Source organism: Neolamprologus multifasciatus, chromosome 11 (assembly GCF_963576455.1).
Source record: "Neolamprologus multifasciatus chromosome 11, fNeoMul1.2, whole genome shotgun sequence".
In the NCBI taxonomy this organism is placed as follows: Eukaryota; Metazoa; Chordata; class Actinopteri; order Cichliformes; family Cichlidae; genus Neolamprologus; species Neolamprologus multifasciatus.
Window position 1 is genome coordinate 19,727,927 of NC_140449.1, and position 25,183 is coordinate 19,753,109.

The 25,183-nt window shown below is 42.3% G+C and overlaps 1 protein-coding gene across 3 annotated transcripts; it reads right to left on the minus strand.

The window, feature by feature from the left end:
- Positions 1-713: 713 nt before the first annotated feature.
- On the minus strand, positions 714-23,278 carry ptpn3 (protein tyrosine phosphatase non-receptor type 3). 3 transcript variants are annotated; one of them, XM_085177134.1, is made up of 27 exons: positions 23,115-23,278; positions 22,367-22,423; positions 21,712-21,853; positions 19,118-19,252; positions 18,916-18,958; positions 18,645-18,726; positions 17,420-17,464; positions 17,285-17,337; positions 16,959-17,076; positions 16,765-16,852; positions 16,573-16,661; positions 14,844-14,907; positions 14,265-14,467; positions 14,052-14,177; positions 13,770-13,931; positions 13,555-13,648; positions 13,378-13,455; positions 13,221-13,277; positions 11,577-11,733; positions 11,247-11,422; positions 10,839-10,929; positions 10,565-10,626; positions 8,879-9,025; positions 8,052-8,180; positions 4,074-4,219; positions 3,823-3,958; positions 714-1,383 (listed from the first exon to the last, which is right to left on the minus strand). In XM_085177134.1, exons 3-27 carry the CDS (start codon positions 21,778-21,780, stop codon positions 1,309-1,311), a joined length of 2,625 nt encoding a protein of 874 aa, XP_085033260.1. In that variant the 5' UTR covers positions 21,781-21,853; positions 22,367-22,423; positions 23,115-23,278; the 3' UTR covers positions 714-1,308. The 3 variants fall into 3 exon arrangements, with proteins under 3 accessions (XP_085033260.1, XP_085033261.1, XP_085033262.1); XM_085177135.1 differs by having other exon boundaries at positions 22,363-22,423; XM_085177136.1 differs by lacking the exon at positions 8,879-9,025.
- Positions 23,279-25,183: the final 1,905 nt, after the last annotated feature.

A 25,183-nucleotide genomic window follows, 5' to 3' on the forward strand; every position in this document is an offset into this window, starting at 1 on the left:
AAACATCTGCACAGCTAAGATAAAAATCTGGAAAAGGAACAAAATGTAGCAAAAATCTGCTTAACTCTTTCTCATGTTCCGAGTTTATGAAATAAGTGCACATGCTCTACTTTTTCAAGTGTTTTTATTCCTGTTACACTTCCTAAAACATGACCTCGTTCTATACTTTCCCTCACTTTGTCACCCTGGAGCTTCCTCTGCTGTAGATATATACATTTCTTTACACAGCAGACTGAAAATATGAGCCCTGTGGAAGCTCCAGACCCATTCCTCCTCTTCTGTGATGAGTTCTGTGAGTCGATCTGTTGGCTCTGAATGCATTTATGAATGAAATGATCCTCTGATTACACCATTCACAGATTTTGTGGCATTATGTTCATTAGTGGGGAATTAAACAGCATCGCACTGAATCCCCACGAAAAAAAAAAAAAAAACCCAGCACGGTGAATGGCACATCCCATTAAAACATCATCATCATCATCACGAACCAGCAGAGATGCCGCAGTCCTCCCAGCAGTGATACAGTTTGCTAATATTTTGTCATAACCACACCATTTGGGCTGATTTGTGATGCTTAGATAGCTTCCCTGACGTGATGCCAGCTGAAGCTTAAATGAGAGCGCCGCCTTTTTACCTCGGCGAGAAAATTTATTCTGTGGGAAGATGTGCACAAGACATTTCTTCAGCTACAGTAAAGGACAAAAGCAGACACATCGGTATAAATCAGTGTTTATTGTGTGTCTTTAATAATTTAATAGTGATGGACGGTGCTCAATTTGGCGTGTTGCACCACCATGACTTTTTCTGCTGTAGTGATCTAAGGTCAGCCTTAATCTTCATCTCTGGACTCACGGACAGACTACAGATTACAATGATCCCAGTCAGCTTCTGCTCCCCCCCTCCATTTGATCCACTGACTGAGAAGCATCAGTCTAAGGCACATGTAGCTTAATAGGCAGAGGCACCAAACCAGAGTGGCCTCTTCTTCAGAAATTAGCAGCAGCTCACGTCAGTCTTACATCAGTCTCTATGGAGACCACAGCCTCTATAAACTTAATGCACTTTCAGCAGAAACTAAGGCCGGCTAAGGTGTAAGATCCATATTCTTGCACAGACAGGCAGATCACAAACAGCTGTGCAGCTAGGTTCACTCTCGTTATCCATGTCTGTGCTCCTGTCCTATAAGAGTCTTATCTGTTTTTTTCGTTTGTTTGTTTGTTTTGTAGCTCTGTAGATCTCTCTGTGGAAGTCGTCTGCTATGAAAAGAGGCAGAAAAGTGCGGTTGTCTGGTCCTGGTGCTGATTTGGGTTACGGTGCTGCAGCTCTCTCCTGTTTCTCTTTGTAGACTCGCAGAATGGCTTCACACACAAACTGGAACTGACACTGCAACAAATAAAAACACAAAATATTATTAGTTACTAGGAAACAAAGCAGTTTCTGATGTGATAATACTGGCGAAATAATGTAACTTTCAAGAAAAACTCCACGTAGAGAGCGCATTAGCAAAAGACACAGTTCAGTGAGTTTGCAGTTCTGATGATGATGGTACCAGGACGAAGAGTCAGAGGAAGGAGATATTAAACTCAAACCCACATGTGTGACATTAGAGGGAAATCAGAAGAGTAACCGAGAGAACAATGTCACTGTGAGTAAAATAACAGCGCTGTGGTGAGATTGATAAAAAGCTCTCAAACAGCTACTGAGATGCCTGATAGTGTAATTGATTTGTAAGAAATTCATCTCCGTCCTGTTTTCAAAGAACTGCATTACCAGTAAGAGTCTGTCTGGGTGGTTAAGAAGCCTCAAAGACCAGAAAGATGAGGATTTTCATGGGATTTTAAGAAAAAAAACCAACCCCAAAAAGCACAGAATAACAGCCACATTCTCTCCCAACATTAAAGGACGTCCTCTGAATGTTTCCATTACTGATACACAAACATATGGGGGAAACCTGTGGAAGTGCTCCATCAGCACAAAAACATCACAGAGATGAATCCTCAGGGAGTGGCTCTCCTTTCCAAAATAAGGGTGATAGTGGTAGCAGCAGAGGCTCAGGAGTACGCTTGAAGCAACGAGTAACACCTGTCCTCTCCTTCGACAGCTACCACCGAGGTGCTACAGAGCACGGCTTCCAACCCCAGCTTGTGCTAGTGAAGCTTCTCATAATCCGCCATCAGTATTATACAATGGCAGTCACAAGGTTCTTAATTAGAGTTACAGATGGCAGGAACCAGCAGATGTCCACATCTGTGACAGTGGGCTTATATAAAAGGGCAATTCTGGAAACAGCAAGTCTTCTCTCTCTTTCTGAAATCTCCTGTGGAGTTGCATAAGGTGGTTTAAGAGAAAACTTTCAAGCATGCAACTAATTCTTTCAGGATTCGAAAAGCCTTCTAATAAACCAAATCAGCTAGCTAAGCTCAATATTATTTTCCAGTTAATATCTGCACGTTTAATGTGAACCCATCCTTTACCCTCACGCAGAAATGAGCTAAATGCCTCTAACTCGGAGCACAGCTGCTCCAGGTCCTTTTGAGCTGAAATGTGCCAACTGGAGTGTCTCGGATGATCCTGGCGATCACCTATCAGCTGCTTGCCGAGGAGTTACAGGTATGTAGCAACCAGAAAGAGACGCTGAATTAACCCCGGGCCCCTCTGGGGAGGAAATCAAGGTTTGGAACTTCCTCCCGGAAGTGTGATTTTTAATCTATGGCTCTCTTCCACAGCTTGTATTTGTCCTGTCTTCCTCTCTGACCACCAACTGGTTGCAGGAGATGACTGCAGCTCCCTGAGCCTGGTTCTACCAGAGGTTTCTCCCTGTTAAAAGGGAGTTTTTCCTTCCCACTATCGCCAAAGTGCTTGCTCATAGAGGGTCATATGATTGTTGAGTTTTTTCCCTTTTCTCTGTAACACTGTAGGGTCCTTACCTTACCGCTTTGTTTAGCTATCTGTATAATCAATAAGAGCTGGAATCAGAGGAGTACACAGGTGGCCAAAAATCCTGGGGCTGCACGGCGTCAACGCAAGGGGTGATCCGCGTTAACTTGCTAACGGAGATTTGGGGCGTTAACGCGGTTATGGCGTTAATGTCATTTTAACAAGATTAACGCTGACAGCACTAGTTTTAATACGACTTTGGTAAGCTACGAAGCCGCACCGTTTGATCATTACGGCTACCGTAGGCAGGAGCCTTGCGGAGTGATACGTACTGTGCTTCAACATAATATTACCGTATTGTGTGTGTGTAACCTCTTTTTAAGTTTTGTGGATATTAAACATGGTTATGCTCAGGATATGTTGGCCCATTTCCACTGGAAATGCTTTTTGGTTAAACTGTCACAGCAAGGAATTTGCATTTGCACTGTTAAAAATTTTAAAATTTTATATAGCTTTAATGCACATAAAAAAACAGCTGCTTGTTTAAGTGAAAATATATTGAGTTTATTGCACTAATAAAGTTGTGAAGTTGTAAAGTATTTTGTCTCGAGTCAATTATATCGTTATCGCAAATTTTCAAATATATATCATGATAAATATTTTTGGCCATTCTGCCCTATGTGCAGAACACAGAAGCTATAGGACAACAGTATGTTCAACCTTCAGAAGCTCCTCCAGAATGAACTGAATGGAAATGTGACTAAAAGTACTGTGAGCACCTTTTAGGCTGTCTACAGTCCAACAGCCAATGAAAAGACAGAAAAACAGAAAACAGCTAGAAAATCTCTTCAGATACAGATTATCATAATAATAAAATCATAAAATAAGGAGGTTAATGAGGCAGAGAACAATCACAGAGTACAAATCCTTGTTCTGTCTCTGTACCGTGGTCTGAACCATCATGGCTCGTTGATCTCTCAGTGTTTTGACAATGTCCAGTGGGGACATTGGCTGACCCTGGTCCAACTGACTCAGCGCCGTTTCCATGGTGATCAGAACACCTGTCCGCCCAATCCCAGCGCTGCAAATGTAATTCAAAACAAACACGGCATTAAGTTTAGAGGAGATGAAGGTGCAGGGCGTGCTGGCAGTTTAAGTATACCTTGTGTATGTGTGTGTGTGTATTTGTGTGTTACCTGCAGTGTACCATTAGTGGTTCTTCACCTTTCCTCCTCTCCCTGACCGAGCTGATGAACAGCAGGAAGTCTGAAGGGTCGTCCGGTACGCCGTGGTCCGGCCACGCGACATACTGCAGGTGTGTGACTGCACGTTCCTCTCCCAGCTAAACACACGAGTACAAAAAACAGAACACACAAATGACAAACAGATAATGAGAGAAATGAAAATAAAAGCGTTGCATAATCAGTATTTAATATGACAAACATGGAGCCTTTTGGGAAATATGCCCACATTAGACGGCACGGGGCTGCAGGCTCAAATACTCTGACATTATTCAGTATGAGAGGAAACAAAACACCACAGAGAGAGCAGTGGGGAAAAAAAAAGAGCAAAACAAGCATGTGGCCAGTAGGTGACACCGAGATTAGGAAGCGAGGGAGGGACGCAGAGAGATGAAAACAGGTGGAGAGTAGAGAGCACAGAAGACCAGAGCTAAAGGGGAAAAAAGTGAAGGCAGGGAAGAGAGTGGCTGAGCTGAGAGTTTAATATGGGCATGTGGCCTGTGACTCCTGTGACTCCATGCAGGGATTAACTCGCTCCGCCAGAGGAACAGATGGGCCCACGCAGCAGTATCTGTGTACGCATGTGTGTGCATTCATACTTCATGCCTCCTTGAGCATTATCTGTTTATTTACCTGCTCGCCCAGAAAGGTGATGTGAAAGCCTTTAATCTGATAATCTACCATATTACAATCAAGCAAACAAACCTCTCGCAAGGATCCTCACGTCAGCACAGCAGCCCACTCCCACTGACACACAAACGGGGCCATGTAATTTGTCTGTATTCGCTAATGCACATGCCCACCCACCCACGCACACATACAGGCCAAACCACCCACATGGAAGGGACTTGTATGTTGGCTGCAGATAAGTTTGGCAGCTCCCCGTGGTGAGCTCCGTTATGTGGCATATGGCACGAGCATGATACATGCTACTGCAACATATAAAGAGAAAAGCCATGTGTTGGGTCACTGAGGTCATGCCTCTCCGTGCTCCACGTGCACACGAGAGCAGGTGGGAAATTTGCTGTGGATAAAATGCAGTTCCTTGAATAGCCACTTGAGGCTTCAACTAAAGTTAATCTCCGTAAAAACCCATGTTAAAATGACCAACTTCAGCCTGGTACAAAAACAGTTTTAGTCTCTTTTGCTAATTTGTCCCTTTGTGATAACACTACCGGAGTAAAATGTTTAAATAACTCATCTGTTTAAATGTTTCATAGGCTTAAAGTTTTGAGTGGGAGCTGTCTTTTGGACATTTTTATTAGTCACCTAATGCAAGATGTGAGTGGGGGTCAAGGCGCCTGGGAAGGTATCTCAAAACTGTGTTGTAGACGGCTGACAGTTGGTGTCATAAGCCATCCCCTCGGTTCCATGGTGGTCGTTCACATTGGACATACATGGCCTCTTACTCTCCTTTCAAGGAGTCTCGTAGTGGTTTCACACAAAACCTCTTGTGGTACTGACCCACACCTCTATTTAAACCTTGGCTCATGTGATGAGGCACATCATTAATAGTAGGGACAACCCCCATTAGGGTTTAAATACCTGGGACTCTCTACCATTTGGTTTCAGAACTCTTAGATTTCACAAATCTGAAAGAAGTCATCCACCTTCTTTCCAAGCTCTGAGAACTGACTGAGAAACTATGCTGGCACTTTGCAAATCAATTTACTACTGGTACTTGATCCTCTCAAAAGCAAAGAAAGAGACTGAGAATCCCAACTGTGCACAAAAAAAAACAAACAGCCATGCAATGACACAATGAAGAACAAGCTGACCTTCCAATGTTTTCAGTGTTTGCTATCTTTAACTTCACTCTCTGCAAACATCACTCCGAACTATGTTACAAAACAGTTGTTTGTTAAACAGTTTTTGAAGCATAAACTTCAAATAAACAAGCTGAGATTTTCCCTCAAATCTTTGTCCAGCAAACCTTTCAGCTATGGGGGGAAAACTCCAGCCACACATGCCGTGAAGCTAAAACAGCAAAATTTTCCCCTTTAGTGATGCTGGTGACTTTTCCCTCATTAGCCTGTGGCAATAACACCAAGTGGCTACAAGTAAATATTTATCTATCTACATCATTACTAAACCAGAATAATTGAGAGAATGGACACCGTTTCAAGTTAGACATTCATAGAAAATACAGGACAGACATTCAATGTTAAGTGCACAACACTAATCCACAGGCTCAAAGGAAGTGGTGAGTTTTTGGCAAGAGATATCAGATTTCATTTTTTTTTTTACTATCCCACATATCAGAACCAAATTTTCCAAGCTGTTAGAGCCATGTTGGAGGGAGTATTGAGACTTGGACGCCAATCACTCGCACATGTTTTGTCCCAAAATAAAGTTATTCTGGAGAAACATCTGTTTGCTGCTAAGTAAAATACTACAATATGGGTTCCACATTACTCTTGAGGTCTTCTCTTTCTGTCTTCTGTGTTTAAAAACACTGGTTTGTAAAATACTTTTAGTGGCCTTGGTATAAATAGAGATAATAAAGAATTGGTATAAATCCAAATCATCAAGCCTCAAACAATGACTGGACACTGATAACGATGGAACTAAGATCTAGAGCAGAAATATTTACTAGAAAACGATAGAAACAAACTGCTGTTTGTCAATGAACTGAGGACGCCGCCGGCAAAGGAAGCCTTATGTACAATCTAGGGTACAATACAATACGAGGGCAATCCCAAAAGTAAGGTCTCCTATTGTTTTAGAAATACGAACAGTATTGTTGATTGACTTTCTGCCTGTTGGAACCACAAGAAACACTGACAGGTGAAACAGTGGAAAAACTCAGAACTGGAGAAGAGGAATGCTGAGCAAGGGTGTCAGCATTCTCCACAACACGGCGCGTCCACACATTGCCCGTCAAACTGTCGCTCTCCTGCAAAACTTTGGTTGGAACTTCATCACCCACCCACCCTACAGTCCGGACCCAGTGACTACCACCTGTTCCCAGAGTTGAAAGAACATTTGTCCGGAAGGCGAAACTGCGGCGGCGGCGGCAAGCAGCTATGACATTGGCATTGTAAAACTGCCACAGCGTCTACAAAAATGCATCGAGTGAAATGGCAGTTATGTAGAAAAATAAATAAGTCTTCAAGCTTTAAAATGATGTAAATATTATGGAAAATAAACAGTTGTTTGTATTTCTAAAACAATAGGAGACCTTACTTTTGGGATTGCCCTCGTACATTGCAGTAGTGTTTTTTTTTTTTTTTTAGCTTGTTTTGTTTTCCTGTCTGTGTAATAAAAACGTAATTAGGGAGTTAAAAAAATAGAAAACAAACACACAGAATACGTATAATGTGCTGTTTGCTACTTAATCTAGATGTTTTTAAATTTGAAGTGGAAAAAAAAAAGAAAAAAATGGGAATTTTGGGCTTTAGCCTGGTAAGCTGCATAACATATAATCATTTGTGGCTCCAAAAAAAGTGCATGCAAAAATCAAAACAGGAGTGCGATTAATATGTTTGTCTTTTGTATACAGTCTTTGACCTACGAGACAAAGCTGATTAAAAGAAAAAAAATTGATTTTCCAGAGCACAGAGAACAGCAACTTTACCGAATGTGAGAAGTTTAATGAAAATAATATTTTCAATTATCAAAATAGTTGCAGGTTTATTTTATGTTGACTAATTTAGCAACAATTCAATTCAGTTAAGGTTTACATACATAGTGCCAAGACAATCGAGACAATTTATACTCCAAAATAAAGAGCCCATAGGATGCTGAAGAAAACTCCAACAGCAAAGTAACCCTTCTATGAACAAGGACTTGGTAACAGCGGGAAGGAAAAACTCCCTTTTAACAGGAAGAACCCCCAAAAAGAAGCAGGCTCAGGGAGGCCCAGCCAGTTTGAGAGGACAGAGAAAAGAAAAACTAGTCGATTAACCGCTGCAGTTGCTTTTGCTACTGTACCTCTGTGTGTGTCAGGGTGAACTGCCGCGTCACATACGCCAGGTTACACTCCTCCGAGTGGCACTTCACTCGCATGGGCCCATAATCCTTGGTTTCAGGCGGATGCGGCCAGTACTGGTGGCACTTGGTCTGCAAAGTGTATGACATCACCAACAAATTGCATTACTTCTGGCATGAGTCATGAATCAGGATAGAGTTTACTACTGCTACTACATCAGCTGCGCTCTGCTCTCAAGAAATCAAAGTCATATTAGCAGCATGCTATGTTCCACCTGGCAATCTGAGGAACAAAAGCAATTCATCAGGAGCAGGATGCAAACTGAGAGTCAATATGTGTGCGTGTGTGCGTCTGTGCAATCCTCAAGTAGAAAGAAACTCAGGAGACTTGATGAATATCAGGAAAATGATCAATTAATGAGAACATCTGGTTTCCAAGCAACAGGCAAGCTGAGACAGAGACATGTGCATTCAGCAAGACCTTGATATCTCGCTGCCTCGGCATGGATGCGCCTTCAACCTCGAATTATTTATCTCATTGGCATCCCGCTCGCACTTTATATTTAGCTATTCTGTACACCGCAAAACACTGTAATTACTCACAACAGTGCAAAATAGATCATTTCTGTGTGCCAACATCAACGCGGAACCTTCCAATTACAGCAATCATGTGACAAATTAAACATGAAACAGCATGTAATCACTATGTTAATGCACCGCTGATTGTGAGTTGTGTAATTTCAAGCGTTTCCCCTCTCTGTTCGCTCTTTACTCCTTTACAACGGTGGCTGTTACAGGATAAAAGCTCAAAAGCATAAAATGATGTATACCCGTCCCCTCTCTGTTAGAGTCGTAAGCATGATGATGGTGTGTGTCTGTTGCTCCCAAACAGTCTGCCAAAAGTGAGTGAAGGTCTGTGGTAGTGGACCCTGAGCTGCAATGTAACGTAAACATACACCAGACACCGGGGGCGCCACCTGAGAATACAAGGAAACACACACATATACACACAGAGAGACACACAGAGTGGATGAGTTTACATTAAAACATCAAGCAGACACAAGCCCAAGCAGCAACGTCTGTGGACGAAAGAAAGAAGCTAAGGTGGAAGTGCCAAACAACCTGCAGTTCCTATAGTGGCCACTTGAGGCTTGCTCCAAGAGTGAGTCAGTCCACACAGACTTCCCCCTCCTTAAATGATCATGTTTACAGCATTAAAGTACTTTTGGTCTCTTTAGTCAGTTTAAGCTAAACTGTACAAGGCATGAATTTCATAACTTAGAGCTCCAACCATATGTCCCAATAGAGTTTCTTTATATTTCCGCCTCTGAGGAGCCTCACTGTTTTGTCATTTTTAAGGTGGTTTGAGGTTGAGCAATTGTTTTCCCGACTTTCTGAAAGTCATTCAAAGGTTTTGTTTGAACATGGGCTTCTTTTTCACTCATCTTTAGTCCAGTCCTGGACCACTTTGAGAGTAACATTTTTTTTGTGAAGCCACTTAGCACTGATCTAAAAGACATAACCCAAAACATGAACCAGTATTGTGTCTACACATAACAGAAACAGAACCAATTTTAAATGATATATTTAGACCTTTGTTACTAGCAGCCTGTTGCAAAAACACATAATTTGTTCCCATTTAAAGTTAGCGCAGTTTGACAGACATAAAATAGCATAGAAGTGACAGGTCTAAAAAAATATTTTCAGTAAATGCAGAGTATCTGAAAGTCATGTCTTTCAGAAACAGGAAAAAAACCACCAAGACCTGACACAGTGCCTGAGAGACGCATCTGGACCTTTAGCTGATCTATCTACTCTTCACTGAAGCCTCATCAGAAATGGTCTCAGTGAAGGCTGGCTGTCAAGAACCCATTCTTAAGGGAGGGAAACAGGGAGAAAAGGCTGAGGTATGACAAAGTACAGAAGGACTGGACTGAAAATTAGTGGCAACAGTTCTGATACAGTGATAAATCAGGAAGAGGTCAGGAGAGAAGTACAACAGTGTCTCCAGCCACTGTGAGAGCATAATGTGTCATGAACACTGTTGCATTTCAGCCAGCAGTGTTGGAAATCTTAATGAAAATAGGGTAGAACATACAGATTTTTATCCATCATCCATTATTTATGTCTTTCAAGAAGTCTGGAGAACTGTTTCTGAACACTACTTAAAGAAATAGCAAGACATCTTTACTAAGAGAGGTCAGGATGTGTTGAAGAATAAAGGTGGTCATATCCAAATATTGACTTTTAAGCGTGACTGAACTGTTTTTGCCTTACATACTGTATTTTCATGTATGCTTCACGTTTCAATAAATCACTGCACATATTTCCCATTTCCCTAGCAAAATCTAAAGGAATGAGGGGTTTGGCACAGTACTGTACGGTCACTTCTGCATCCATAAAATCAACAAGTGTGCAGACACAATTTTGAATAAAAATAAGACTTGGAAGTGGCTGTTTCAATTTTTTATATGTAATCTATGAACAAGACACAGTTTCATATCAGTAATATTTACCGTGATGTGGCTGGCATTGATATAATCCTCCTTACCCTGCAGCACCACTCTGGTAGTGTCATCTGAAAGTAGAGGAGGACAGCAGTGTGAGAGGGTCACAACAGAGCTGTCAGCAGACCCAATTAAATTTCATGAGGAGTCACAGGAGAAACTTCCAGATCAAGGTTAGAAAGTCAGCACAGAGGTGGGTGGTGGGAGGAACTGAGGGATGGGGAAGCACCCGGCTGTGATGAGACCAACAGAAGGGCATAAACAAAGAAACAGGAGCACTTACAAGGCAAAATATCCCTATATCGATTCTTCTCCACGTTCTCAGGGAGCCGAGCACAGCTCAGTGTCAAACCGGGCTTCCTCCTGTATAAATTCTAGAAAATACAAGCACATAAACACACCGAGAAACATACACAAACACAAACTACAAATTCCAGGCCAATCACGGTGTCTTGGCTTTAAATCTTCATGGTTTAAATTCAAGTGAAGATTAGGGCCAGCATCTGTTCAAACACAAACACTTAAAAGCTTGTTATGATCCTTCACATAACCGAGAGGGACAAACGAAATCCTGCTTAAAATAATAAAAAAATAACACAAATGTGCCCGCTCATCATTCATTCACATCTATGAACATAGTACACCTTAAAATAATAATCCAGTATTCAGCTCCAATTTGCATCTTAAATACCTCGAAATGGAAACAGAGTGAGCCTGTCTGTATCCCCCTCTCTAGTTGCCTCATGGATTCCTCCAGTGTGGGAGGGCGCTCTGACGGGCCAGGTGAGCGTGGCTTTTCTTCCTGTGGTTGGATGTTGAGCGTGAGGGTGGGCAGCGAATGCAGCAGGGGTGTACCCCGGCCAGGACCTGTTTTAGAAGGACAGTTCAAGGCTGTAATAAATATTCATTGAAACATGACAGACAGAGTGCACACTTGGATCACATGCTGTCTCATCACTTTTCTCTGACAGTGACACACGCACACACAAACATACACACACACACACACACACACACAAACCTTTACGTCTGATGAGCAAGGTCAGCTGCCTGGTGTGCGACTCTCTGCTGGCTCGTATGAACATGACAACCTGGTCATGTGTGTGTTCAGAAATGTCTCGACCGTTAATTAGCACCACCAGGTCTCCTTCCATGAGTTTGGGGTCGCTTCGATCTGCCTACAAACAACAGTAAGCAAACTTATGAAGCTTATGAAGTGATTTAAAAACATTCTTACTATCATACATTTTGTCCACCAGAGATGCGCGCCATGGCAGCAACTCAATGCATTTAGACATGTAGATATGGTCAAACCGAGCATCAGAAAGGTGGGAGAAAGATCCTTAAAGTGACTTTAAACGTGCCACGGTTGTTGGTGCCAGACAGGCTGGTGTGCTCATATCAGAAACTACTCATCTGAGCCAACCCAACCATCTCTAGCGTTTACAGCGAATATTCTAAAAAATAAAAAAAAAAGAAGAAAGAAATATATATACAGGGAGCAGCAGTTCTCTGTGCCATAATACCATCATCCCAGTGGGTGATGGGATCCGCCAGGGCTGCCCTTTGATTCTGTTCATAATTTTTATGGACAAAATTTCTAGTCGTAGTCAAGTAGTGGAAGGCTTTCACTCGGGTGGTCTCAGAATCTCATCTCTGCTTTTTACGGATGATGTGCTTCTGTTGGCTTCATCGGGTGATGGCCTCCAGCTCCCACTGGACGAGTTCCTGCCCCAAGTAAAGGAGTGCAAGTATCTCGGGAGAGCGGGAAATGCGGTTGCAGCACTAATCCATCATGGCAAAGAGAGAAAGCTGAGTGTAAAAGTTTACAGGTCGATCTATGTCCCTAAGAATGAGATCGTGGATACAAGTGGCAGAAATGACCTTCCTCATTTGGGTGGCTGGCCTCTCCATTAGAGATAGGGTGAGAAGTTCAGCCATCCAGGAAGGGCTCAGAGTAGAGCCGCTGCTCCTCTACATCGAAAGGAGCCAGTTAAGGTGGTTCGGGCATCTTACAAGGATGCCTCCTGGGTGAGGTGTTCCGGGCTTGTCCCACCGGGAGGAGGCCTCGGGGTAGACCCAGGACATGCTGGAGAGATTATATCTCTCAGCTGACTTGGCCAATAGATATAAGCTCGGACATAGTCCCTAAAATATTACATTTTTCTGTCATATTTATACAGTTAGAGTGTCAAACATTCATATTAAACATGGCCAGCATTTCAAAGACCATGGTCAGCGTGTTTAAAAGTAGCCGTATGAGGTAAAAACACAGGAGTGAGATGACTCGTAACACTCGGTATCCAAAGTATTTCATGCTTGGCACAGATTTTCTCATATTGTCATCTTAAGAGGCAATATAACAAGGATGAAGAACTTGTCAACTCCCAGGATAGAAACATGGAACTGGAAATGAACATAACAGGGTCCCTTATGTTTTCTGTTGGGTATGACAAAGATCATTAAAAATGTCACTTAATAACCCATTTTAGAAGCTGGCACCAGAATATTCCCCATGTAGATTTCATCTGATGAATTAGCTCATCATTAGTGCTCTATTTCTTTACAAATACATAACCACAAGCCAAAGCTGATTTTTTATTACGTGTTTATGTCTCATTGTTTTTTCATGTAAATTTGTGGAGCAATCTGAGTGCATTCTTACCGGCGAGTCGGGTTTAACATGCGATATGGCCAGAGGCATCTTCTGATCAACGCCACCCTAACAGGAGGAGGCATCAGAAAATTAAACAGAGGAAGAGTGCAGCAGTAATAAACATAAAACTCTGAGTGTGCGTCGTGAATAACAAGCACGGACCTACCTTAACATTAAACCCAAACTTGCCCTCCTTATCGGGGGCAATGCATATTAGCATCAAGTCACCGTCACCGGGAGCACCCTGCATAGATGATAACTCATAATCAAAACACATATACTGAATACACACACATGAATAAATACACCAAAACACACAGAGCTGATGGTAAGATAACAAGACCTTATTGAACTGGGGTAAACTATCCTCGTCTGTTATGCTGTCATCGGCTTGCAGTGAAATGTCATCTGTCGCTGGGTTATAATCGCCAGAAATGCTGAAAGACATTAAATAAACAGAATTTTTTTAACAGTTTGGATGAACCGAAAGCTTTGACACATTCCTACTGATGCAGGTCTGTTTTATTAGACAGCGTTTCTGTTATAAGAGATACTAACTGCTGAGGTGAACCCTGCCCCTCACTGGTCTTGGAGCTGCTCACAGACGCCCGGTATGTGTAGAAGACATCTTCCCCCTCTGACATGTCTTTCAGGTCAGTGGTCAGCTCCATCGAGGACGGGCGAGGTTTACGGATGCCGTGGCGAACCCGAGGACTTCGCCTGCCGCAGACAGGAGAGAGCAGTCACTTTTTTAAAATCACATTACAGGAAATGGCACAAGAGGAATGAAGAAAGGTTTAATATGAAGCGCAGCAGAAAACTTAGTGCTGGTGACTGTACCAGTTGGGGGTGCTCGGGGGCGATCTGGAGGGCAGACTCTTGGTCTCCAGGTGCTCCGATGACAGCGACCTCCTCAGGACTGGGTTCCACACCATCCCCCCAACCACTCGCTGGCAGACTGGCCCACTGCAGTCGAAGACAGAAACGGCAAATCAACTTAAAATTTCTTTGCCTTCCTGTGAATAAGTATTGCATGGATGTCCAAGGCCTCACCTTTCAGGTTTACTGTTGCCCAGGCCTAGGTGCTGTGTGATCAGCTTTCTGTAGGACTGAAGTGTGGTGTTTTTTAGCCTGGAGCTCCTGGGAGAGTGGTTAGAGGAAAAGAAGCAGTGATGGTCCACGCAGGATCGCCACAAGTTCTTACAGGTCTTGGGGCAGGGCAGAAGCAGAGACATCTCACAGTCCTGGGTTTCTCCCTGCAACATGCACAGTTTAGGCTCTAACTTGGTCTTTATACTGTAAACTGTAGCATTCAAGGTCACATCAACTTATGCTGCTCAGGTTGCAGTTTTAACTGGCAATAAAATCTTCTATCGCCATATTTTCTGAATGATTTATTAGCTGTCAAGCAGAAAAATGCAGAAAAAATGTGCCAAAATTATGGAAATTAAAATCAATGCCATATTTCTGTGCATCTGTGCACACGACGGAGAATAAAAATAAATCATAAATCTCCATGTGCCACAGATGCAGCCAGATATGCCAGCCAAGAGTGTAGTGTAATTAAGAGCAAGAGTTTGCTGAGGGCAGACTTCCAAACTATTAATAAGGAATACTGAAAGGGGAACTCACATGCTTTTGTTTCAGATGTATATCAAAGCGTTTCCTCTTAAAAGAAATCTTGATGATGTTTCCCCTGCGTGGAAACAAAAGGACGGGATTGGTCGAAAGGTGATGAATCACGAGAAAAATCATAGAGAGAGAGACAGAAAGAGATGAGCTTTCATAGAAACATAAGACCCAAAAAGTGCCACATGACAAGATCAAAACAACAGCAAACATAACATATACACTTCTGTGCAAAAGTCTTGAGCCACCACACGTTTAAAAAAACAAAAAAAACAACTTTACTTCCAAGCAGCCAGACTTTGTCATAATTTTCAAAGTGCTCTTGAGCAATAGTTCTCCAGGCTTTGTAAACATCTTTGGACATCGGCTGCTTTTTCACTTAGTTTCATTCGTGTTCTTGTACCTGACCATTTTTGGTACAATGTTTTTATTATCTGTTAAGCCACTTAACAGTGAACTGTGAATCATATGTGAATCATCTGTTATGTGATGATCATTTCATCACAACAGCCAAATTAACAAAGAACCAGTTTACTTGATATCTTTAGGCTCTTTGTTACTAGCAGGCTGTTGCAAAAACATGTGAGTTGTTTCAATTTCTTTAGTTGGATCTATGAAAAATGAAAAAGATAAAGTTTGACAGGCATAAAATAGTATTTTTGCACCAAAAAATTGTTTCCCAAAGACATATTAGTTGAAAACTTGACATATCTTGGTGTAGTGTACATTGTGTGCCTAAAATTGTTGAGGAAACTGGACAGGTGGATTAGAAAAGAAGAAATGACAAGTCTGAAAAACTGCAGCAGATGAAAAGTATTTTCAAGTCATGTCCTTACAAAACAAGAAAAACATCCAGAGACATACATCTGACCCTTCATTTGATCAACTTACTGTTCACTGAAGCCTCATCAGAAATAGCCACAGTGGAAGAGTGGCAGACAATCCATTTGTAAGAAAGGGAAGCAGGAGGAAAAGGCTGAGGTACGACAAACTAGGGTGAAAATCAGTGGCAACAGGTCTTGTATTGTCATGAATCCAAGTAGGAAGATTTTGGTTCAAATCATCATCAGTATATATGGAGGTGGTCAGTAGAGAGATACATCAGTGGGTGTCTGCAGCCATTTGTAAAGCTCTGTCATGGTTTGGGAATTTCAGCCAGTGTTGTTGAAGATCTTGTTGAAATTGAAGGAATTATGAACACAGAAAAATACCATCCAACTTTGATCACCATGCAATATGATGTGGAAAGGGTCTGATTGGCCACAGCTTCATTTTTCAGCATGACAGTGAGTTGTGGATTGGCCTCCCCAGAACCAGGACCTTCAACATTATTGAAGCAGTGTGGGATCATGTTGACAGCGAACGGAACAAAAGGAAGTCAACATCCACAGAAGAGCTTTGAATGCCCTTCAAGAAGCCTGGAGAACTATTGCTGAAGACTACAAGGAAGCTGCCCAACAGAGTTCAGGCTGTGATGAAGAATAAAGGTGGCTGTACCAAATACTGGCTTTTTTTTTTTTTTTTTTAGGTTTGAACATGTTTCACACGTTACATTTTCTTAGCAACATATAAAGATCGAGGGGTGACTCAACAAATTTTGGGAATGCAAAAATACCTGGATTTACATAGCAAAACAACAAACAAGAACAAAATAAAAGCTGCAACATTAGGTTGTAATAGTACTCCAAATTAAAAGCTTGATTAAAATAAGATAAGCAGGACCATCACTCACCACGGGAAGAAACTGGAGCAAATCATATTACAGAATATTGCAACACCACTTGAAGCCAAACCCACCATGAGAGGGGCATTGTTGGTGTCCTGGGAAAGAGAAGATGAGTAAAAAGACAAAAACAATCAAATCTAAAAAGAAGAAGTAGAGGTCAAACCATGACACAAGATGTTAAAAGTTTAGTCACAGTACCGTGGCAGCATGCAGCTCCACTCCGTACAACTCTAGCGTCCGTGCTGTGTTGAGAAAACAGAGCTCCGCATCGCTCTTCTTAAGCCCTCTGAGAACATGCACAGTCACATATAACAACAGCAACTAACTGCACAACAAAGCAGCCATTTTTATTATTTCAGTGGTGGCTAGATGTAGTGAACTGTCTTAATTACTTGTGTTGTGGATGCAGATCCTCCACTTTAGATAGGAAGTCTTCATCCTGTTCAGGGATGAAGTGGCATTTTGAGAGGTAACCAGGGAGCCAGGACGGACAATGATCTCCCATTTCCGCTGCAGATGGTGGAAAGAGACACTGAGCATCCATCCACACAGAACAACATAACCAGCGGCAAACATCCATGTATCCTGACATCTGGTGTACTGTAAGAGCTGCTAATTGAGAGGATCGAGAGCATCCTCACAGGAATAATTACTCACAAGGTTATTATTGAGCCATTAATCATTTGGGTTTTTTCTAGGAAGAGATTGTGAGACTTACACTGCACAGCATAAGAAGCCAGCACTACAGCTGCGCTCAGTGGGCACTGCAACCTGCAATCATATTCGATGATTACACTAAACATAAGCTGTGCACAAGGGAGAGGATACTTGAATTTGATTTTCTGTTACTAACCGTCCTTCTCTTATGTCACTCCTGATCTGGAGGAAGTACAGGTGCCTGGAGGAACAGGACAAGAGGAACTTTTAACCCACACCTTTGTTCTGTAGCCTACAGAAAACCCTTTGAAGCGGTTTGACCTATTGGTACTGCTAAATATGTCAGCAGGCTAGCCTTACTGGCTACGAGTCAGAAGGTCCAGTCACACTAAAATATTTCAACAAAGATTTTCTCACACACAAATACCCCCGACTGTTCCAGGTTTTTCGCTTACGCTGTAAAATCTCTCACTGAGAATCAAATGGGAATGGCATCACACGTTTTACACAGAAAATAACCATCAAATATCTGTTATTTTGGATCATCTGGTGTTGCAGATTTTGTTTTGAATGTTTCAATAACTGCCGAGGCTACTGAAAATCTACTTTCAGACATTCGTGTTGCCTTCAGGATGAATCCTAACAATTTTTGATGAACTGGTCCCTTTTCTATCCAGCGCTTCACGCCGAACAGAGCACATAAGTGCCGTCAGCGAGAACATTTAGTTCAAAGTTTCACTGCTAGAATACCGCAAGACTCTTCGTCTCGTGCAGTCATCATTTGGAGGAGCCACTGCTTCACATGAAACTAGTTATTTGGCCTAGGAGTAGGCCTGCAAGATGCAAAGAAAATCTCTGTTATTCAGTAACACTGTATAATACTGTAATGACAATATAACACAAAAAAAGCAAATACTTAAGTGTGCATTTAAGATGTAAAAGCTTAAACAAGGGTTTTTCCTTTAGTTTCTGAGAGGCTAAGGTACATTGTTGTAATGCTCAGGCAGTGGGAGGTTTTCTCATTTTCCCACTCGCTATTATCCTGCTGAAGCTACTTTCCCTTATTCACAAGGGGGTCGCCACAGCAGGTAGCTCAGCATGCTTGACTTGGCAGATTTTTTACACCGGATGCCCTTTCTGACGCAACCCCCAAAGGGATCTGTGTCTCTTCCCAGGACCAAACCAGGGAGCTACTGCTAGCTACCTATCCTGCTCTTGGTATAAATATAATGTTCTCTGTCTGGCAGGTTTTCTTAGCGACTACACTACATTCCTTCTTTTGTGTTGTGTTTATCACATATCTTTGTATCCCAGTGACGATAAAAGTATTAACTAGTCATCACAACTTAAGAGTAAGCCAAACTACTAAAACCCAGTCGAAAAAATGAAAAAGCCATCTATGATAAGCGTCACGTACTAACCTTGTCTGTTCATCCTGCAGAGAGTTGGGATCAGAGATGAAAAATCGTACTCTAAAGTTCAGATAAAAGGGGGACACGAGGCCTGCAGAGAAACAGCAGCTTGTCAAAAGTGGAACACATCCATGGGCACAAGTTCACCTCAATCTTAAACTGTTCCTCTTTTCTATTAGACTCTCTCTTTATCTAAGCATTTAAATTATATTTAAAATGGCTAGAAACATAATTCCAGCTGAAGGCAGTTAATTCTCTGCAGGCAGAACAACTGAGATACCTTTTATCTGCTTCTTCAAGGGCTTCTCAGGCTCCAACCATCTCTGTAAGAAAGGCATTCATTAAGTATAATGGCTAACTGGGGCTAAATAAAACCATTTATGTAAGCATGCCCCGTGGTTATCATCAACTAAACAGCAATCAGCATGTGCAGTACATTACAATCTCTGTTGCAATGTGCAGCAGAGGAACAGTGAGCTCACTGGAGAGTGTGTGTTGGCTGTGATAGAGGCAATGGCTGTGCTGGATTCTCTGATCTGCAGACTGAAGAGCTGCCTCTCCTGCAGGCGCAGGTGGTCGCATACTAGGTCCAACAGAACCACGCCTTCATCCTGCTTCTGAAAGATGGAAACAACAACAAACAGCATCACAACCAGCCAAACTTTCCGGTTGCTTATCTGTACACAAAAATACACTGATCAGGCATAACATTATGACGGCTGACAGGCGAAGAGAATAACACTGATTATCTCTTCATCACTGCACATGTTAGTGGGTGGGATTTATTTGCGAGCAGGTAAACACGCTGTTCATGCGTTAGAAGCAGGAATAATAGCCAAACGTTGGCATTTGAGCGAGTTTGACAAGGTCCAGATTGTGATGGCTGAACGACTGGTCAGAGCATCTACAAAACTGCAGCTCTTGTTGGGTGCTCCCGGTCTGCAGTGAACCAAGGAAGGAACCAAGTGGTGAACCAGCGACGGGGGTGTTGGGTGCCAAGGCTCAGTGATGGATGTGGGGATCGAAGGCTGGCCCGGGAGGTCTGATCCAACAGACGAGCTACTGTAGTTAAAATTACCAGAAACGTTCATGGTGGTTCTGATAGAAAGGCGTTAGAATACACATAGTAATGGTGTCCATGCTGACCCCCATCCATCACTGAAGGCACCAACAATGCAAGCATCATGTCTCATCATTATCTCATTAATCGTATCTTATTTTACATCATGTGGTCCGGTGTATATGCGTCGCTTACCTGGTGAACTCCTGGCACCAGGATGCACTATAGGAAGAAGGCAACACCGGGGAGACAGTGTGATGCTTTGGGCAATGTTATGTTATGTGGATGCTACTTTGACACATATTACCTACATAACCACTGCCACAGACCCATACACCCTTTCATGGAAACAGTATTCACTGATGCCTCTTTCAATAATAATAATAATGCGCCCTGCCACAAAGCAAAAATGGTTTAGGAATGGCTTGAGGAGCACAACAATGAGTTTGAGATGATGACTTGGCCTCTAAATTCCCCAGATCTCAATCCAATCAAGCATCTGTGGGATGTGCTGGAAAAACAACTCAATCCATAGAGGCTCCACCTCACAGCTTACAGGACTTAAAGAATCTGTTGCTAACATCTTGGTGCTGGAAACCACAGCACACCTACAGGGAGCCTAGTGGAGTCCATGTCTCAACGTCTCAGGGTTCTTTTTACAGCAAAAAGTGGGGCTAACACAATATTAGGCATGCCATTGATCTTATCAGGCAAAGGCACTATTAATCATCTCGATCTATTAAGTTTTGCTTTGCAGCAAGCTCCATAAGCTTATTTCTCACCATATTAGGCACTTCAACAAATTCTAACAATGGTTTTGGTTTAGATCCACCTTTCCTCAGAACACATCTTTGGTTTACAACTCTCCCTTCTCGAGAAAATTACTCTGTCACCCCTGGTCCAGCTGAAGCCATAACCCAGAAAGCACTCTCTTCTTGGCTCATACACAGCCCACATCTGACTTTTCTTTAGGCTACATTTCACACTGACGAACAGAATTGACTGAGGCATATGACTGCCACAGCTCAGCCACAGGTCTGCCACATATGGGCCAGATGTCAGGTGTCACACCCAGCACCTGTCATAGCCTGTGTCGCCACAGCTCATGACATTTTGAGCTACGCAACCACAGCCCAAAATGTGTCTGCAGACTTTTTTCTTTCTTTTTTATGATGCTTTTCTTTTTTTTTTACTGAACACCAGCGTGACTTAGCACACCATGTGCAGACCCCTGCTGTGGAGTGTCTTGGCATGTATTAGTAAATCAGATAATATTTATAATGTACACATCCAGGGATTCAGAAAGCCCATCAGCAGCACAACATTCTGTACTTTGAGCTGTTCACTGATTTATGAATCCCTCTGAGGGACAACCCTACAGCTCATCTGCATTTCCTTCTCTCTTTCTGTTACAGGAAGCATATTCACATCACCAGAGGACCTTGTTTACTAGAAACTGCGGCAAACAAGGTGTGTTATTCTTTTGTAGCAATGCACACTATCTGGACACAAAGTCCAGGTGATGATCAGTTTAAACCGCCTCTGCCTCCCTTAGAAATGCTTCAGTGAAAGTCGGCAAACCTTATCCAAACAGAAGCAGCACAGGAGCCAAATAAAGACAGTAATGGAGAGTTGGAATTGGATGCTCTTTATGACCACAGCACTCTCACTGCTCTCCCATTGTTCACATAAAAATGCTGCACAGAGCCTGTCCTGGAAGGCAGTAACACGCCTGTCAGTGTGTATACTGCCATCAGAGGCCAATGTGATACGCCGACAGCGTTAAAGGCTTCAAGTGTGGCGACTAGAAGGAGATGAGCATGCCCTTCGAACCAACGTCGCATTGTTGAGTGAGAGATGTGGATCAATGGGAATAGTCTGCCACTTCATCACGTGTGACACAACAATCATTAATAGAGTGCACGGGCAGAGAGAAGTAACATGTAATCTGCTCAGAAAGGACATGTGTCTGTGTGTTTATGGGTGTGTTTGCGTGCGTGTGTGTGTCTTACGCACACTGACTCTGAAGGTCTCGATAGTGCCGTCCAGCAGCTGAACCAGGCAGAGCAGGTCCGGTTTTGGCATGTCTGTTACCAGGGTAACTCTGCCTCCCTCTCAAGACAAACGCCCTGCCCTCAGCCTGTCGCCGAGAGGGGACCTGGAAACACACAATCACACACAACCACACAAAAGTGTCAGAGGTTTCCAGCCAGAAAGCACCTCCCTTCTGGATGACACTGTGTGGTGAGTAATATATGTGCCTGATGGAGCATCAGACTGCAGTGAGTAATGCACTGTGAATGTGAAGGAGTGACTGTAAGTGTATGTGTGCATGGTTTGTGTAATCCCTTATTATTTGGCCTGGGTCTGAACATGTCCATTCCCTCTCCCTGCTGCTCTCTCTCTCTCTGCATCTCCCCGCCTTTCACAGGCAGCTGAATGATAAGAATGTTAAACATTTTCAGAGTTGAACACGCCCCATCGACAGTGCTACAACTGATCCCAGACCAACCAGAGAAGGAATGCATGAACACAAAAACATGCACTACAAATGCACACATGCATGCATCCATGTATTCATACATGTCTGTGTGCACACATGCTCAAAGGTAAAAACAATTCTGACACTGCGTTCCATGTGCAAGCATTGCATGTGTATGTACATACTTACATGTGTGCAGTCCTCAATTTCCAGGTGAACCGATTACTGGATCTGGCAGGCCCGTTTCTGAAAGAACACACAATGTCTGAGTTAATGTTTGAACACAGTGACACACTCTGAATATATTAGAGCAGAGCTGATGTCAATCTGATGACTGGTTTTCCATAACAACCCGCTCACAGGCAGACCTCTGATGAATTAACAAGTAAATGTTAGATTTAAAGGCAGATTCATCATCATGTGGCGACTGTGGCTTCACTGCGTCCTTTGCATCTTGTACCTATTACTCATATGTTGTGGCTCAATCGTACAAACGAGGAAACTGGGGACGGATTAGCCTATTTTATTGTGGTAATAAGGCATACTTATGCTATAACGTTACCGGCACACAAGTTACAAACGTGTACTGTGGATAAACTTAGACGATAAAGTTCAAACAACCCGGTTTGTGCTGCTTTACCTAATAAATCACTGAACAAACAGGGCCTGTCTCAGTGTATTAGGCCCGCATTTCTGAGCTCCGTCTGTCTCAGCCTGTCGATAATAAACTCTGTCGTGACCTCGCTGTACTTTGTACCACAGCGCGAACAAGGAACCTGTTGACAGCCTAAAGTTTCTCTGCTGCTACACCCAACAGGATGAACGCACAGTACTGGCAAACTTTCCTCCAACCACCGCAGTCCTCGCTAAAGCCCGGCCAAGTTCGTGTTTTCTGGGAAGAGAAAGGTTTAAAGGACATTAAAAAAGGCTTTACTACCTCAGTGGTGCCGCTTCAGAGACGGGTCATATCCTTCCGAAGTGTGCGCGGAGAAAACCTCGGAACGGGGCCTGTCGGAGGAGCCAGGTAAAGTAGGTAAATATCCGGGACAAGTTTCTCATCCCTGCCAGCGCTGACTCCGCGCGGCCCCGCCCCTTTCTGCGCGCCCACGCTGGGAGGCGCGCAGGCAAAGCAGAGGAAGTCTGGAGCATAGACTGTATATAAAGACAGCCTGTAAGAACAAGGCCCTGCATTAACAAGCTTGCAGTTTTATGTATGCTTGTGCTTCAGTAAAAATAAAGCTTATCTTACTTTATCTTTTTAACCCTTCAAAGCCTGAATCATGAAATAATTGCCTTGAAAAATATTTTAACAATTAAAACAAAATTAATTAGATATTAATTAAAAGCAGAACAACAAACGTTATTGCAAAATTTTAAAGTGACATGAAAATAAAATACACAATGAAATGTTTTAAGTTTGCACTTTACTCTACTCAAAGATTACATTTTTTACAATTTACCTTTTTTGTGATTATTAACCCTTTAAAGCCAGTAGGAGCGGACACGCTCCATTTTGCGTAACTATTTTTAAATCTCGGTAACACTGCAACCACGTAAGCTAGTGCAATAATTTTTTTTGCATATGAAACCCGAGGAGTTGTACTTACATCTTATGCCATCAGCTTGTGCTAGGTCACAGTTTCCTTCCACATATAGCTTTGCAAAAATTGCATAAAAAACACTTGCAGCAACAAAAACATAATATTCCAGAAACACGCTTTGCCGATCCAATCAGCTGTTTATAACACTTCCTACCTCCTTCCCATTCCATGCAAGGCCACCTGGGTTGGCTGGAAGACTGTTTACTTAGCCTGGCAGGGCGAAGGACACTGTCTCAGCTGAACTATGGAAACGCACACACATACATATACTGATACTGATAAGCACTCACCGACGCATCACCCTCCCTACCCCGGATCCAACGCCACCTCCAACGCTTACCTCCCCTCTGATGTGGACATCGGGTCAGTTGGAGGCGCAGTCGAAAGATTGCAGCGGTCCCAGATCAGATGTACACACTGGAACTCTTTCCCATGTTGCTTGTCTGTGTTTATTGTGCTATGGTGTGTTGATATCTGTGCATTCCTGTATTATCCTTCTGTGTTACACATTTCGATGTTTTTTTCCTCGCTACCTAGCCTGACCTGTCTCCCCAATGTGATGTTTGTGTATTGTATGTACGGTCGGCAAGGTCTGTCATCTCGGTTGTGGGCAAAAGACCTGCAACTGACAAATAAAGGCTATCTCATCATCTCATCTCATCATCAGTGCGAACTATCGCATTTTCGCCATGACCTGCCTGTCACTGTCACTATGTGAAAATTGGTGTATTTCAAAAATAAAACTATGAAGACACTTAAAATAAATTTCCTGTGGTGGGAAACTATTTTGTGCAACTTTTTTTTATTTACAGTTTTGAGGGATAAGCTTCTTAAATTTCTCTAACTACACATATATGTTAAAAAAACAAAAACGATTTTCAATTTTGTTGTAGTTTATTGCACTTTTTTTGCAATTTATGTAATTACTATGCACTTAATGCATATATATTATTAAAATTTGGGCTATAATGGTTGTATTGATGTATATCAACTTGAAATGCTCCCAAAAATGGCTCTACAAGATGTAAAAATATAATATAAACTCTGGTGGACTTGGTTCTATGGTAGGTCTTAAATGGTTAAAGGTGACTGTGTCTTATTTTTATAATAATAATAATAAGATAATAATATATTAGTCTCATTAAGTCTGAGATCTCTTTTTCAAACCAGACACAAAAACTAAAAATATATATGCAAATTAAGACAGACAGCCACCTAATAAAACAACGCATTATACATGATCACATATTATATGTTTAGAAGTGTTATTCTTCCCATTTATTTATCCAGGACTCAATATTAGCTTTAATAGTTTTAATCTTTAATTTATTTAGTTTATGACAGGTGCACCACTGAGGGTAATTCAGAGTATGTGAAGTTTAAAATCATGTTGGCATGAAATATT